General features: G+C 36.2%; 1 protein-coding gene across 1 annotated transcript in view; it reads right to left on the bottom strand.

Annotated features, from left to right (window-relative positions):
- Window positions 1–18,566, bottom strand: part of SLC7A11 (solute carrier family 7 member 11) — a 1,258,598-nt gene that overhangs the window by 72,753 nt on the left and 1,167,279 nt on the right. The window contains exon 11 of the mRNA XM_044061647.1: window positions 7,337–7,514. Within this exon, the coding sequence (XP_043917582.1) occupies window positions 7,337–7,514 (178 nt within the window). The remainder of the gene's footprint in view (window positions 1–7,336; window positions 7,515–18,566) is intronic.

The following is an 18,566-nucleotide window of genomic DNA, read 5'->3' as shown; positions in this document are numbered from 1 at the left end:
TTAGGAATAAAATACTGAATTTCTTTATGGCAAAAAAGTAAGTCTGGCTGTTTCTTACTTTTATTTATGTTAAACCAATGCACTCCTTTCATTCAAACAGTGGAGACCACTTAGATATAGAACAATTCTTTAAATTGGAAAGTAGTTTAGCCAGCAAAGAAGATCCCACAGACACACATCAGTAGATGAATCACCTATTCACTGCTACACAAGTTCCTTGATTTCAACAGTTTTGTGTTTATTTCTTTAAGTAAGAATATTTAACCTATAAATACATGTGCAAAAAGAACAAGTCCTGAAGGTTTAGTCCCTAGCAAGGTGATATTCTTTCTGAGTCTATGTGAATCCTTAAAATAATCTAACTGCTGTGCTATATTATGGCCTTGATGATAGGAAGAATAATATTTGTCCTTAACAATAGAAGAAAAAACTGTCAACCTTAAGAATGGTTCAAAACCTGTCAAAACCGTTTCTGATTTTAAAAGTGTTACTGCCAGAAGTCATTACTAAGTGTATTGGGATGTCATCTGTGCTTGTTGCTTAATATCAGTAGGATTTATGCAAATCCTTAGAAATTCTTAGGAAATGCGAATACAGCATGTTATTAACCAGAAATCTAGGATAACAACTGGATACTGCAAGTGATGAGTTCATTAAAAAGTTTCCTATACAATAAGGTATGTACTGAAGCATCAGTTATTTGTGTTACACTTATATCCAAAAACTCAGTTGTAGACACACTGTGCTTAGCTGTAAATTTAACCTCAAAAAGCTTCTTGTTGCGATTAAGACCAAAAGTTGAATGTTCTGCCACATTTCTATACAACAGTCATCAGAGAACCTGCACTGGATTTCAATCTTAGGTAGGAAGAAATAATGTCCACTGACATAAATTAAATTAGATTAAAAAAAAAGCCCAATAACAGGTCAGCATATATTTGGGTAAAATTGGCTCCCACTGCATTGCCAACAAGTTGTAAATAGCACTTATTGTCAAAGTAAAATATCCATTTTTAATACATGGCATAGTATTAGTTTCAGGAAATGGTTGAATTGTGTGATATACAGATTATTCACCTGTAACCAGTGTGCCACTGCCATAATGCCAGCATCATAAGGAATGCTTGTGTAAAGGCTCTCCACATTCAAAGTACAAAGTCATGTGAAATTGTCAGCAGGCATTTGTTCAATCATATTAATAAATTCAGCAGTGTACTTAATTCTAGGCCTTACATGTGGTAACAGTGGGGCAAGACAGAAGTCCACTTAAAGGTAAACTCCACCTTAGAACTAAAAAAAAAACATGTTTTTTCATTGTATCTTTGTTTCGTGAGCTATTTTAATGCTTCAAAATCACTCCAAGTGCTTCTTTTATAATTTTATTTCCTAGAAAATGGTGGCTGATGGGGCCTTCCGTGGTACCATGATCTTGTTTTCTTGCTTTCATTCCTTCTTCCCAGAATACACTTCATCTACTTTATATGAGTCATGCTAGGCATAAGAAAGCAGTGTTGTTTTGTCATGCCATTAAGACAGAATGGCAGGAATGTGAAGCATTGTCATCTAATACACCTTCTGTAACAAAACTGTTTCTGTGTTTCCCTGACTGAGCCTCATTTACATGTCTGTCAAAGCTTGTTCTATGCTATAAATAACTGTTACCTATTTCCAGCAAAAGAAAGTAGGTAAACAGCAGGCTTTTATGAAGGAATTATTTTGTATGAAAACATATTAAACCTACAAATTTTAGTATGGAACAACCATTACAGTGGAGCCTAATAACTAATTTGATGAAAAAGATATGGGATATGTAGAAAGTAGGAAAAAGGAGGTTGATTTGGATGATGACAGGTATATAATACACACATGCATGCACACACTCCATCTGTGTGTACATATATTTGTGTGCATCTGTATATATGTGTGCTACACACACACACACACACACACACACACACACACACACACACACACACGTACATCCATATGTCCGTGCATGTGTGACTACTTACAAAAATATCTATTGCTTATTTTTCCCTACATGTAGTCACACTGTACTGCATCTTACATATAGTATTATACATATTACATGCTACATACATACATTTTATACATACACACACACACACACACACACACACACACACACACACACACACACACACACACACACGTATATATATATATATATATATATATAGCTGTGTGTACACACATACATATGTTTGTGTGTGTGTGTGTGTGTGTGTGCATAGTATATATAGTATAGATAGATATAGCTATAGATATATCTGTGTGTTTTTATGTGTATGCACACGTACAGTTACACAAAATTTCCATTTTGATTTGTTTTTATTTGAAGGACATGAAGAACACACACACACACACACACACACACACACACACACACACACACACACACACACACGCACACGCACACACACACGGACACACACCCACACAAACAAATACAGATACAGTTAGACTTGTGCATTTAAACAGAATTAAAGTACTTCTGATTTACTTTTCTTAACATTTTTAATGCAAGGGCACATAGCAAATGAATGTTAAGATAAATTCAGAAGCATATTATGGTTGCCATTAATGGTCACATTTCCTTTGCGGACTGGAAAATACTCATGCACTCTACCACAGTAAGGACTGACTCAAAGTCAGAGGGAGTCTCCTACCATAGATCTGAGTACTAGATATGCATCACCCTCTGGAAGGATGTCACACAAAAGACCAGAATGTAAAATATCAGTATACCTAGTTCATAAGATTGCTTGCTGTTTCTCTTTCTGCAGTTCTGCCAAGTGTATGTGTGGGGGGTGGGATGGGGGGCTTGAAAATGGTAAATGTGTTGATACTTTACAAGGAAAAGTATTTTCTGATGTTTCTTTAAAAGACACACAAATCTTTGATACTACATTTAAGTTATCTTAGCATACAAATTATTATAAATAACCAACATTTAAAGCTTAGCATTTCAATACTGTGATGTCAGTTATGTAAATTTTCAGAATAGTTGACAATTGCCTTTAAACACCTGACTGATCTAATTGCTTTGCTATGAAAAGGAGAGTGTTAGGTTTTCTTCCCCTCACAATAAAAACAATGGAATACAGTTCCACATCTTTCTGTATATTTTATAGCAGCTGCTGTGCTTCTGACATTAGTAGGATTAATTGTCCATTTAATATTGATAGCACTACCTGACAGGGTGAACTACAGATTTATCTGTGTCTATGGTATGTCATTCAGGTGGAGATAAATTCCTCTGCAAAGAACATGAGAAGTTAAGCTTAAAAAAATGTAGGTGGTCTTTCCCTTTCTTTGATTCCAAAGCAAGGAAATGAACATTTTAAAAAGTACAAGCAGGTTTCTGCTACCTTCACTATTCTGGAAACATATTGTTGGGAGAAAAGCATCCTAAGGAATGAGTTAAGCTGTAGCAGAGGTGGAGTTTCCTTTAATGAACCTCTACTGGTCACTACTAGATGTAAAGGTGTAGGAGCGAACGCTTTATGGACTTTTGGCAATAGATAGATCCTATGATATCTGGGCGCATCCACTGTTAAACTATATTTCCCCTGCATGGAAATTATACCATGCTGAAACATGGAGTTCAGAAAACCATACATTTTGCACTTAAATGATTTTTTTTATCTAAATCTAAGGGGCAGATAAAATTTCCTCCCAGCAAGGTGACTGTATGCTTTATTGTTATAATCCTTGCTTGTCCAAACCAGCATTGTTTCTCCTTTATAAGCATTTGTCACCACTATCTTTTCATTTTTGTTTAATTAAAAAAAAGCTTGTTCTTCTTGTTGAGTTAAATTATTCCCAAAATTCTTAAACATATCAGTCTGTTGTTTATATAATTCATTCATAATACACTGTTTGCATATTTTAATGCTGGGATGGTGTGGGAGGGGTGCTGGAATTTGAAAGATTTAAATACAAAAGCTTCAGCATGCATATTAGCTTCTAGCAGTCCCTCAGCAATTCTGCTGGGATGCCAACATTTTAGATCAAGCATTCTGACTAAGGGCATAATGTCCAAAATAATCTGGTACAGTGAAACATAAGATGCACAAATAAAATTCATATCAAAAGAAGTTAAAAGTGATAATTCAATAAAGGTGTAAAAAAAAAACAATAGTGTCTGTCACACTTTCTTTTGTTTGGACATCAGTTGTTGAAATGTGCTCAACACTGACATTTTAAAAGGTTGATTTTTAATGTTTTTGGCCCTCCCATTAGTATCTGAAGATGGAGTACTCATATAATTTGTCCATTTTGGTGGGAGGATTCCCTGCTTCCACTTTAGTATCTATAGTAGAGGACGCATAGGAATCCAAAGACACATCTGTTCCACTTTGATTCAGTCCTGGTTGGTCAGAAGAGGCACGTGAGAGTGTGTGTGTGTCTGTGTGTGTGTGTGTGTGTGTGTGTGTGTGTGTGTGTGTGTGTGTGTGTGTGTGTGTGTGTGTGTGTGTATGTGTGTGTGTGTGTGTGTGTGTGTTGTGTGTGTCCTCTGCATTTGACTGAATGCATGCTTGTTCGCCAAACACATGGGTGTAATTTAATGCTGAATGGTAAATATGTAGATAATATTGAACGTCCCTACAAGAAAGTTGGGTCGAGGGGGTGAGAGTATGCCTGTGTGTGTGTGTGTGTGTGTGTGTGTGTGTGTGTGTGTGTGTGTGTGTGTGTGTGTGTGTGTGTGTGTGAGATAAGGTAAGTAGGAAACCTGAGTATGAATTTTGGAAAGCTTTAAAACACTATTCATTGTGTCAAAAATACCTTCATCCCAGGTTCCTTATTAACCTCATTCATATATTAATATCCGTCCTTGATTTATATTACATTATGCAAACTAACATGTGATTCAGCCATAATCGGCATATGCAGTCAGCTCTTTTCATGCCACAGCAGGAAGTTGTCCTATGATAACTACCACAGGAACAGTATAATAAGCTATAAGGGTACTCATTCAGTAACATATCCAGTAGAAATAACTGAATATGTGCTTCACTCTTCTTAATAGTAAATTAGTGCCTGTAAATAACACTGAACAAATTATTACAAGTACACATTAAAAAATGCAAAACTAGAATTGTCACAAAAGGGCAAAAAAAGTTCTGAAAAATAAATTTAGAAACTTTAATGATAACATATTACCAGTAACAAAAAAGGTTATTACACTGTATGTTCACAAGTAGTCCACATCCTGTAAGGTGGTTGTAGTCAGATTTTCTCCTGTTTAATTTGAGCATTTTATCCCATGGGTTTTGCCATCAGGAGAAAATGTACTAATTTTCAATCCTACAATATCTTTACAAATTCATTGATTATTACTTAATTTTTGACATAATGATTTAGAAATCAATCAAGTACATCTGGGAGAGGTTTACTCGAGAAACAACTTCACAATCATTGCCCTTTTATTTGAACATTATACTCATGATTTTTAAAATAAATTATGTTACAGAATAACAAGGTTCACATTTCTGTAACATTATTTTAAAAATAATCAGATATCGTACATGCTGCCAACATATTAATTTCAGAATATAACTGAATCTTTTCCAGTAGAAGTATTGGTATCAATGTTACTTTAGTACAAATGCATACATAGTTTTTCATTTTGGCATTTAATTTTTTCTACTAGTGCAAGACTGACAATTGTGAGCCTCACAAATTAAAAAACAATGTGATTTATACCTACGTTATGACATGGTGAAACTCGCCTGATGTACTGGAAGCTTACTCAGAAGCTTGTTCTGATGTTGGAGGCTGAGCATAGCTCAACTGTGTCACTTTAAACTCCAAAATCACTCTACTCTGGAAGAAAAGGAACACCTGCAGGTACCATAACAATGGACTTAACTTTCACAGAATCACACATTTAGCCTCACTGTTCAAAGAACTGCAGTTGTTTTTACTACTGTAGCAGGGACATTAAGCTCACAAAACTTAAAATGGTATTCTACTCAACTTTAATGTAAAAAAACACAGTGCTTCAATTCTAGATCCTGCTGACTTGGAATATGTCAAGTTCCTGACAGGTACAGTGTTTTGAGTCTGACACTAATCTTTGGGTATGACATTGATTATACAACAGATGTCTCAGAAAATAATTTCACTAAGCTGATGAAAGGGAAAAAGCCCTCTGAAAATTTGTCTTGAAAATGATATAGCCTTTCCCGGTGCATTGAAACCTTGGTGTAGGTTATAGTTAGTTCGGTGACAATTAGTAAGTTTGGTATGTGGAGTTTAACAGCCATTTACCCTATTTCAGACCTCCACTCAGGAAATAGCTTCTGCTTTTTGCAGGCTGACAAAATCACCAGCTATTTTTTTTTTTTTAATTTTTATTTTATTTTATTTATTTATTTTTTTTTTTGTTATCACCAATGAATTCTTACAACCCTTCCCACCACCTGGAAGAGTCAACTGGGAAATTCTCTTTTCCCCCCGTTCCTGCTTCACTGGCTCCTCCAGCGTCAGGATCACAAACTATATGTGGGTTACTTGGGTCACAATCAGAGCTCCATCCCTCTGTACCACAGAGTCAGGCTACTACTGAACTCATTGTTTTGCAGTGATGATTGTGTTTTATCAACACTAAATACTTTGTTTATCTAATGAAATAGACTGCACGTTCTGTATTTAGAAGTGGTATATAATCAGCGATAATGACACAGAGTGTTTTGATATTCAGAACTGCATTTAGTGCATTACACCTAAGCACACATTACACGTAAGCACATTTCAGACTTTATACATTGACCACATCGACTAACTGGGCAAAGTCATCCTGTTGTACTTTTATCATCAAGCACTAAAGTCGTCTATTTTATTTATCTTTCTCACATATGAAAGAACTCACTTGTAGATGTCATTATTAAACTGAATAACTTGTGTAATCTGGGATGGTATTGCTATATGACCTCAAGCAACAGCAATACAAACACTCCTATAACATCAGCTTGAAATCTGTGCAGCAATTGCTGTAAGAAAAAGAGTTCCTACTCAATCAGTTTGATATCTGTGATACTGTATACTTCAGGATTCAATATCAAGTTGAGGAATGTTAGCTGCTAACTACGTCTGGAATCCAGCATTAATGGTAACCTGTCCTCAGTAATTATATATGATCTGGTAACATTTAGAAAGGAAACTTAAATGGTAAAGTTAAGTAGAATTTTGATTTCTCTGTATATAAGATAGACAGCTTAATTATTCTTTTAACAATCTCTGGTGCTGCAGCTTTGTTGCTGCATTTTTCATCTAAGAGAGGTAAACATGCTTAGAGATTATCCCTTACCCATTAAATTGTTGAACCACCTTGGTTTCTTATCCCACACGATGAAAATATAGTAAGCAGGAATACCGGTTAGCGTTACTGCAACACCAATTCCGTTGTTGACTGGATCTGAGTAGAGGGACAGGAATACCATGAACATGCATGTGAAAGAAAAGAAAGCTGGTATAAACAGTGGAACCTGCAGAAAACAAAAGCAGTATGCCGAGAGATTTAGTCACAACAATGTTACCAAACATATAAACATTTTTTTACCATTAGATCAATAGCACTTTTTTAAATGCTTGTTTAACAATACAATTAACTGCCCTCTTTTTTATGCTGTCTTTTTTCAGCACTGGGTTTAATTGTAATTTCATAAAAAATTAAACTTTGCATTTGCATCTCCGTTCCTGTGAGACTCCATCATTAACAATAATTTCCTGCTGACATTAGCATGTATTTAATAACAATGAAATAGAGAATATGATACTGACTGTCCCTTTATGTTTCCAAACAAAATATCATAAGCATTGGAAAATATAAAAAGTTTTGTCCAAGTAAACCTATGTGATATGTAAACGGCAAAGAATGGAATACAGATGAAATCGTAACCTCTGAGCTGGATGTCTTAGATTTTATTAAAAATTCTGGATAATCATAATTCATTAGGAGACTAACCCACACTCAGGAGATTACTGCATCATTTGTTGATGAACCATGTTTGTCAAGTGAATTTAATTTTCCTTCTATATTGTGAAGCAGAGGAAATGTGAGTATTTATAGGAATGTAATAGTTCCTGAAAGTATGAATTTTATTTTTCATGCTACAACATTTCATTGTTAATCTGGATGACTCAATGACGTCTCATTTTTAGTCCAAGTAGTGTGAAAGTTAAGAATGTGGGATACAGGTATATTTCCATACAATATTTCATTCCATTTTAGCTCAGCACATGTGCAGTTAGACTGGTGCATGTAGCAGAATATGTTGGGGGTGGGGTTAATAGCTGACTATTTATCAAGTGCTCCCTATTCCTCTGCTCAATTCCAAAAGTATTAAATTACTTGTTACCAAGCACTATAATGAAAGTGAAGTATAACTTTTGATAATGCACCTGAAAAAACTCATAGCTTAGATATGATATGATTTTGAAGTTAGACTAATGAACTCTAAAACAATGGGAATTTCTTTGAAGGTTAAGTGACCAAAATAAGATCTTTAGTATTGCATGAAAACATACAACACTGGATTTGATCAAAGCCACCATGATGGTAGGTTCTCAGGTATGGATTTTGGTAGGTAATATTATGGATTGTTTGTTACCACCAACTCTTTCAGAGAAAGGTGATTCATAATGTCTATGACCAAGTAAATCTGTAAGACACACTGTCAAGTAATGTGTCACCATGCAGACTACTAGTGTAGACAACAAGTAACCAACATAATGGGATAATAATAAATATTCCAACTTAGTAGCTGAGCAGCAGAATTTTGTACTGCATGAAGGCAGTCAAATTCCAAGTAGCCTCAAATAAAATGAAACATAAAATTAAAATACTCTAGGACAGAAAAAAAACAGGGCATGATCTACCAGGACATTAACCACCACAGCCAAATCTTTAGGTAGAAGGAGGAGTCTAGCAGTAATCCAAAGACGGTAGCACTATGACGTAATAAATAACAGAAATTGCGCCGATCTTTATGAGAGCTTGCAGTCAATAATTTCCCCAAAGATCTTATTATTATTTATTCATTTATTGCAGTTTGATAATCAGGTAAGCTGGTTGGGCTAAAGAACCTATTCAGTAACAACTCAGACATCAAGACAGGTAGACATTCTGCCAGATTCTAAAACACCTTCTCCCAGTTTAAGTTCTGTCTATAAACAGGCTTAAATCAGGTGCAGATTCCAAAAGTGCTGCTCTCAGCCTGCACTTAGTGCAAGTGGTCTCTCACACTGAGGGCATGTTTTTTTGGAATCGGGCCTATGATCTCTGATCCTAGTTTGAATGTGAAAAGAGAAAGTGTGTGTGTGTGTGTGTGTGTGTGTGTGTGTGTGTGTGTGTGTGTGTGTGTGTGTGTGTGTGTGTGTGTGTGTGTGTGTGCTGGTATGTCTGAGTTTGCATATGTATGATAATGTAGGTTTGTATTTTCTGATCTGACTGACTTAGTCTTATAAAGTTAACACTAGAAAACATATATAATGAAATTCCTTTTATGTGGCCAATATAGGTGTTAAAAATTACTCAAACTTGTAGATTGCATGAATTCTTTGTCTGGAGGTAGTATTTTATCCATGCAGGATACTAGGTTTTAATAACCCCTTATTCCTAGGAATGGTAAAAGAATACATTAAAATGCCTTACTTCAGAGCTCAGATGTTTATATATGTGACAAGAATGGTTGAAAGTAAGAGTGGCTGTGTGTATATGCAGAAAAACGTAAGACTTCATGGCATACTTCTTAACATAAAAGGCCGCAGAAGTACCTCACTAAACGAATCACAGGCCTAAAGCAGATGCTATATACTGACCTTCTAAAAATACTCCAGCTATACTCTGTGGCATATCATCTACTCAGAGGCGATCTCTGCTTAACATGCAAGGCCTTGTCAAACCCTGAGCTGTTGGACATGCTCCACTTAAAAGAAATCCAAATCCCTCAGAGCCACACGCTCCAGGGATCTAAACCTTGTCATCACAATGAACAAAACATCTTGGAGGGATAGGTTCCTGACCCAGAGACTCCCCATACTCTGGAATAGACTGCCCATACATGTCAAGCAGACCGCCTCCTTGGCCCTCATCAAAAGGAACCTTGACGATTGGATAGGAGGTAGGAAATTCATCCCGGGGATCATGTCAGTCACCTTGCTAGACAGGGGTTCAGGAAAGTAAATATTGTGGGAAGAAATATCCAGGGAATTGTTAGGGCTAGGCTTGTATAGGCCCTAGGGTCGATAGCCTAGTACCAGCCTATGAACCTATGAACAAAACATCTGGAGAAAGCCTAAAATAAAGGGGGGGGGTCAGAGGCCCAAAAATAGGGACATCTTTTAAATATTGCACTTACAAACTTAGAAAATGGCTAGAATAACAGGATTTGTGTTAACATGCATTTCATGAAGGATAAAAAGCCCTGAATTCTATTGTATGACATTGTTTGGTGACTTCAATCCTCATTGATTTGCCAGAAATCAACACATTTTATGAGGAACAGACCAAAAATATGAGGCAAAAATCTATTCATTCTGTGAATATCTGGACAGTTGAGATGTATATTTCATGATCTACTGTAAAAACATTTTAGTCTTTCCAAAGTCCTATGCTTAAAACAGAGATGATTAAAGAGAGAAAAAAAACAGGCTAATTTAGTTTATTTAGTGTTTCCTTTAATAGGAAAAAAGATTAGTTACACTTTTTATAAAGAAATATACTTAAATGTATCTCTGTCATATCTTGAAATACATCTGCGTTAGCTAATAAGAAAGAGATCAAGATATAATGCTGAGTTTCTAGAAAAAACACAGAGTGCCAATGAAATAAAATACTAAATTATAATTTATAGCTGCAATTAAAGAAGCCATATAGAAGTGTAAAAAACAGACTGCCTGAGCATCACAATGCACACTGACAGCTGTAATAAAATACTATTGAAATTAAAATATACAACAAACAGACTTCAGACAAATGTCTAATTTTGTAAATTTGATATTTAGAAAATATAGCTCTGCAGTTAAAATGTAAAATGATGGCTTCATTCTAAATATGTTTGTTGTGTTAAGGCTGCAAGGGTAAACAGAATGTTCAACTACATGTATGACACCTTCATGTAATAAGGTTCCATCCAATGCATAATGGGCTTCTGGCATTAATCTGTGTTAAAACCTTTGAAGGCATGTGTGGGAATCATACTATGGGGTAAGGTATAAGACAAAATATTTTTTCCATTCATCTGTGTAATTGCACACATCAAAAATGCCTTGTAGTGAGTTTCGCTTATGCAAATGTTTGGATGCATGGAAAATGTGAAGCAGCTACAATGCCAGCATGTTGATTGCAAAGTACCTAATGAGGGTATGTGTATTATATTCCTAGTGTGCCAGCTACTGTCTGCACATAAAATCACATGTGTAAGAGCTTAACTTGAGCATGGCATCATTGGCATGTACAAATACATTTTGGCCAATCACTTACATACCGATTGGCATGACAGAGGTATGAGGTGCACTTTTCTAAAAAAATGCCACATTCATTACTGCCAAGGAAGGAGATAAGTGGAGGAGAAAGATGAAATGCAGCATATACCTAGTTTTGTTTTCTTGCAAATCAGCACAGTAGAAGAGGAAGCTAGAACAAATGAATGCCTGAAAAGATGCTATGTTTGTTTAAACGTAAATCAAAGATTTGGATGGAGGGACTGGATTATCAGGAAAGGGCAGTTTAACTGCAGAAAGCAAGATAACTGCACAAAACAACAATTTCAGTACTGTAGACAAAGTGCTGAACTAACAGAAAACATACTGCCTTTCTTTGAACATATATTTTAGTGGAAAATACCGTACATTGTGATCAAAAGATCACACAAAATGTGGCATCATTAAGGGAGGTATAACTACAGTTTTAAAGTGGGAATGCGGCCATTAAACAGAACTGAATATCTCTTAGAATAAGCTGTAGTATACCCCCCCCCCCCACACACACACACACACACACACACACACACACACAGAGATAACTGTATATCGCTCTCTAAATATCTCTATATATGTGTGTATGTATATATATATATCTCACACCACACACACACACACACACACACACACACACACGCACACATAAACCATATCACACTCTGTCTCTCTCTCTCTGTATATGTATGCATATATATATATATATATATATATATATATATATATATATATATGTCAAAGTAGCTATATATGTAGATAGATACATTGTGTGTGTGTGTGTGTATGTGTGTGTGTGTGTGTGTGTTTGTCCATGCATGTGCGTGCATGTTTGTGTGTGTGTGTGTGTGTGTGTGTGTGTGTGTGTGTGTGTGTGTGTGTGTGTGTGTGTGTGTGTGTGTGTGTGTTTTATTTAAGTCGACAAACTCCCACTTAACAAATGTGCTTTCTGAGTATGAGTAATTTGGCCCTCAATGACAGTAATTCAATAGAACTAGATTGTAACTGGGACTCATCTACATGCAGTCTGATGGCCAGACACTATTGAACTGATGACTCATATTCAAAAGAATGAAAGTGTAAAGCTGTGTTGGCTTACACTGTGGCAGTCGGCTGGTTATTGGTTGTTCTTAGAAACCAGTAATTAAGACTATAAGTGGACCAAAAAATCATGAGTCTCATTAGGTAGCTGTTGATCATTGACTGAATGTCATAATGCTCTTCAGTGGAACCCTGCAGTAATCTGACTAGAAGCTATCTATGCTGTGTCAGCCTGTGATTTTGTTACTGTTGTGTGTAAATAGACAGCAACATCTCTGGTTATGAATCAATGTGGCTAAAAAACAAGCAAACAAATTTATTTATTTTATTTTATTTATTTTACATACCAGGAAAGTACAGCTGGGCATAAGACCCTTTTTCAATGGCTGCCCAGTAGAAAAGCTCAATACACATAAAGTTAAAGAGCAATACACTCTATACTCAACAATGTTTAATTTTATGCAAATAATAGAAACATACAACAATATAAAACTTCTCCAAAATACTTTTAATACACATTAAGAGCAGTACATTGTAAAAGTGTTCAAACTATGCCACAGTTTCAGTACTTAGATGGTTCAACAGAATTTTAATTCAAGCAATAGTTGTTGTGGTACTGCTAGATGGTAATGTCATCCTGGGGAAATTGGAGCTCTAATACATAGTTAACAAAGTGTAGAAATAAATAAAGAGAGAAAAAGTGCCATAGCTGAGAGTTAAAGAGGCAGAGTTGTTATGATTTAGTTTTGAAGTTGTGTGAATTTTCAGTGTGTCTGCTATGGAGTGGAATGGAGTTCCAGGTCTTGGAGACATGGCTTGTATATAGGGTATGTTTTGAAGCATAAGAACATGTTTACCGTTAGAGTAAAGTTGATGGTTGGGGGGTGCACCTTTCCAGTAAAGAGCCTATGCCAGAGCACCTTTCAGGGTAATGCACTACACTGCATGCTCCTTGTAGATGAGAGACAGAGAGTCTTGTAGTGGGGTAGTTCGAGCCAGCTGGGGTGCTTATGAGCAATGCCAAGTTGAGAAACGTAAGCTTTACTGGATATAAATTTGGCCATTTTATTCTAGAACCACTCAGGTTTGCTCTTCTGTGTGCCTGGATAAATAAATGCAAGTTATACAAGTGTTGCCCTTGTCATATGCAATGCAATTTGTCTATACATTTTGTTTACAATGCAATCCTCAGTTAGTGTTTCAGAGTTCATAGGTAAGTAATAGGCTATCAGACTATGCACTGTTACAAGTCTAGCTAATAACTACAGGTCAGAATCAAACCCAGTAGCTTTTATTAGTGAGATTAAGATCTTAACCATTATGTCAACATTCCCCTAAAGATAATTGGCTGAACCTAAGGAAGATGAGGCTCATACATTAATTTATTTTCTGCCAAGATCATCATGAATGACATCAAATAAAGTGTCAGTAAGGAAGAGTGATTTATTTAACACAATATAGTTGATTTAAGGAAAAAACTGACATTTCATTACGGTTTGATTTAAGGAAAAATTGACATTTCATTATTCTTTAAAGTCACAAGTGAAAAGCAAAAAAAAAAAACAAAACAAAAAAAGTAATTAAACTTCAAGCAATACAAGGTAGACAAGATATGAATAAGATGAGCTAACAAACAAAACCAGGAAAGGCTGTGAGAAAGCAAGTTTGAGCCAGCATATTACAAACCACGATGAGTAAAAATAAAAAAAAATGCAGTAGCAGAAAGATGAAAGCATATGCAGATACATGCAGAGATAAAAATATTCATAGATATTCTTAATCTGAAAATGTCTGACACAGCCTGTGACACATATACTGAAGGGCTGCAGTGGATATAATAGATGGTCATTTTGCCAGATTTAATAATTATACAAGTGCATTGAACATAACCACAATTAGATGAGTAAAACCATTTTGTTTACATATGGGAGGAGAAGAAAAATGTTGTGCACATGATGGTAGGAGAGACAGATAATAAGTCTAAAGATATTATGAAAAAAATCAACCTAATAAATTACAATTTGATATATGGGAATTCACAAGTACAATGCAGGAAGAGCATAAGTCTAAATAAACGCACAAGAGCATTACTTAGATTTGGGTGAAGAAGGGAAGGATAATGAAAACAAATACTACGGACAATAGGAGAGATAAGCATAGCCCTGAATAATATTCAGCAGTTAACATGGAAATGCTAGAAAAATAAGTAAGTAATATGATTTGCATAGCCAAAACCATCAGCAAAGCACATAGCCTAAAAACGTGAGTGATAAGAGCAAAGACATAAAATGAATATAAAAAAGGAAATGTATGTGAATGTAGGAGATAAGAGAAGATGCTGCAATACACATTCAGTGCTGTGATGCACAACAATCTATATGATTTTTATTGTTCATTTGAACCTGGTCAACTTCTCTTTTGAACAGTCACCAAGGCAATAGATGAAGGGAAAGTAGTCCACACAGCCTATCTGGACCTTGCAAAGGCATTTGACACAATACCCCACTCGGGCATCATAGATAAACTATCCAGCCTAAATATAAACCCCTATGTCACAAGATGGGTCGTAAACTGGCTCAAAGACAGAACCCACAGAGTCAGAGTTGCTGCAGCCATGTCAGACTCGAAACCGGTCACAAGTGGCGTCCCGCAAGATTCTGTCCTAGGACCTCTCTTGTTCGGTATTTACTTTTCTGAGGTACAGGCCAACGTGGGAGGACTATGGCTCACCAAGTTCGCAGATGACTGAAAACTGGGCGCCATAATCGACTCTCCAGCTGACACAAACATCCTTCAAATAGGTCTCGCAGAGACGGATAACTGGTGCCAGAGCCATGGTCTAAAGCTAAATGCCAAAAAGTGTATAGTCATACCCTCTGGTAAAATCAATGTGCCCACAAATTACCACATAGGTGGTAACCCATTAAGTACAGAGAAAGTAATTAGGGATCTGGGGACCCAAGTTGATAGCAATCTCTCCTTTGACAACCACATTGCCAAAGTGGTTAGAAAGACCTTCTACATAGCCCACCTCATCATGAAAGGATTCACATCTAGATCAAGAGAGGTAATTGTGCCCCTTTATTCATCCCTCATCAGGCCCATCATAAAATACAATGCCCCCTTTGGGATGTACCTTACCCGATGCCTGCAGCAATTAGAAAGATCCCAAAAGTACCTCACCAGGAGGATCAAGGGACTCAAACAGATGCCATATGCTGCTCGGTTAAAAAAACTCCAGCTCTACTCAGTTGCATACCGCCTACTTCGAGGCGATCTATGCCTGACATATAAAGCTATGTCCAACCCAGAATTAATGGACATGCTCCACCTCAGTAAATCTAAAACCCTTAGAGCCACGCGCTCGAGGGACTTGAACCTCAGCACAGAAATAAATAGAACATGCTGGAGGGACAGATTCATAACCCAGAGGCTCCCTTCTCTCTGGAATAGAATTCCAATTCATGTTAGGCAGAGCGCCTCACCGACTCTCTTCAAGAAGAATCTAGATGAGTGGATGGGGGATCGTAGGTTTGTCCCGGGGATTACTTCCGTGTCACTATTAGACAGAGGCACAGTAAACTAAACTTTAAAAAGGGCACAGTATACTCAAATTAAGGGGTGGCGTAAGCCAAACACAATCGGGCTAGGCTTATAAATGCCCCAGGGCAGATAGCCTAGTATGAACCTATGAACCTATGAACCTATGTGCTGAGTGTCAGAAGAGAAAACACTTTTCCAGGCTTTGCAAAGTTGCAATACAAATATGATATGGTAGAGACAGAGAAGAGGTTTTACAAGTGCAAACTATGTATAAAGAGTGCTTCAGAATAGAGTGCAGATAGGCAGTAGCATAGCTAGGGTGGGGTGAGAGGATCACCTACCCCAGGTGCAAAATGCCATGCGGGCAGAATCAGCCAATCTTGATCCCTAAAGCAATATTGCATTTGCAGTTAAACTGAACATTGTAACACTCCCTGTATGGTTTAAGCTGTAGCAGATGCTTGTCACACTGTAGCAAGCAGTTTACTACAGTTTAAAAGTAAAAAAAGAATAATTTTTAATCTGAATTCTGAGCATTGTATCACTCCATGAAGGCAGGGTATAGTTTGCTACAGTTTATAAGACTTTTTTTTTTGTTAATAAAACATGAGTGCCTACTGCTCCATGCAGGAAACATATAAACTGTAGCAACTGTTTGCTAGATTTGTAGCATTGCTACAGTTTATTACAAGATTTTTTTTTAAGTAAAACATGACCACCTAGCATTTTCTGTGTGCAGATAGGGTATAAACTGTAGCAAATGTTTGCTACATTTGCAAGAGGTGGGGCACTGCTTCACAGTAATGACACAGGACATTGGTTGGGCCAGCTATGCTTCTGCAGATAGGTAAGCAAAAGGAGGCAGCAGCAAAGTAAAGTACATCTGTGTGTGTACACGCAAATTAATGTGACAATATGAAAATGTTATAAATAGCTTAAAATAACTTAAACATTTTACTAAGGTGCTGATGAACCTCAGAAAACATATTGCTATTTTTACTAAGCTAAGGGCCATATTTTAAGTCATATGAAGCCAGCATAGGAATGCTTTGGTACCAGTTCAGAAAGGCCACTCCAACTGCAAAGCTGCTTTGAACAGAGCTAACAGTAAATGACTAACTGACCAATCCATTTTAATGTGCATTATGTTCATGGATAATATTTCCTGTGTTTCTCCACAGTAAAGACACTCCAAGAAATACATATACTAAATATTATGAAAATAGAGGCAAATACAGGAGACACATTTGATAGTCTAAGTGAACACAGCATTTTATTTGAGGGAATAGGAAGTGAAAAAATATCAAGTGGTATCCAGTGGTAACTCCAGTAGCACAGTCACACTGGAGAATCTCTTTCCATCTGAAACATGAAGTTGAATATGCCCTTGTCAAAAAATGTACATATTTAAAAGAATCCAATCAAACATCTTGGGATTTTCCCATAGATATTGTACAAAGCCATGCAAACATGATGAGGTCATAATTCAGACTGACATAAAAATAAATAAAACAGCAACACAGAATGAAAGACTCATCGCCTGTGATATGTGAAATAATAAATCTGCTGACTTGAAGAAGGTTGTTGGAAAACAGATTTAAGATTAGGAGCATTACTGCCTCTTTAATTATGTTGATCTATTGACATAGAACAGGGTGGTGCTTAGAAAAAAATACTGTGATAACATTATAATGTACAGCAACATGATGAAATCTTAAAAAATAAGAGTGCTGAGCAAGTTAAAGGGAATGGTCTGACATTAGACAGAGAAATATTATAATCTGTTCCCTCATGCAGATATGTATCACCTGATCCATTAAAAAGAAAATCAATCAATGACAATACCCTTCTTCCTACAAATGGTAAAGTATTAAGAACACTATTAAGTGAGCCTAATTACAGCTCCAGATTCATTAATGATTTTAGCACTATTACTATATCTCCATTTGTCTTTATTTAATTGTATCCTCAAACTCTATAAAGATTCTAATCTCAGATACTGTTATGTCCTGCTTTGAAACATGGTAGGCAATTATGCCAGAGGTTTGTGTACATTGTGGGGCAATCTTAAGCCAGGTATGAGATGGGAAGTATACAGTACTGTACCAAAAACTCATGGATAGATACTGAAAAAAGGTACAGCTACCAGGCAGAGAAAGAAGTATTATATATTTATGGACCAGTGAATCATATCAAAGGTATATATTTGGAAAAAATATTCCCTTTAAACACATATCATAAAGCCTTAGAAACAGCATTCAATAACCCAAAACTTGAACAACTGGGGAGGATTATCAACTATGATTACACTAACAACAGTAAAACCAAGAGAGAATAATACTGAACACAAATTATTTACAGATCCAAACAAATCTTCGGAAAGAATGAGACACGAAAAACTGAAGGAAGACTATGTCAGCATCGCTGCTAAATGTGTGCCCAAACAGTTCTAACATTTAGAAAAAAATGACACAGAT

The sequence above is a fragment of the Protopterus annectens genome, chromosome 2.part0 (genome assembly GCF_019279795.1).
Source record: "Protopterus annectens isolate FY-2018-M chromosome 2.part0, PAN1.0, whole genome shotgun sequence".
Taxonomy (NCBI): domain Eukaryota; kingdom Metazoa; phylum Chordata; order Ceratodontiformes; family Protopteridae; genus Protopterus; species Protopterus annectens.
The sequence above is the reverse complement of the archived record's forward strand: the minus strand, read 5'-3'. Positions and strand labels throughout refer to the sequence as shown.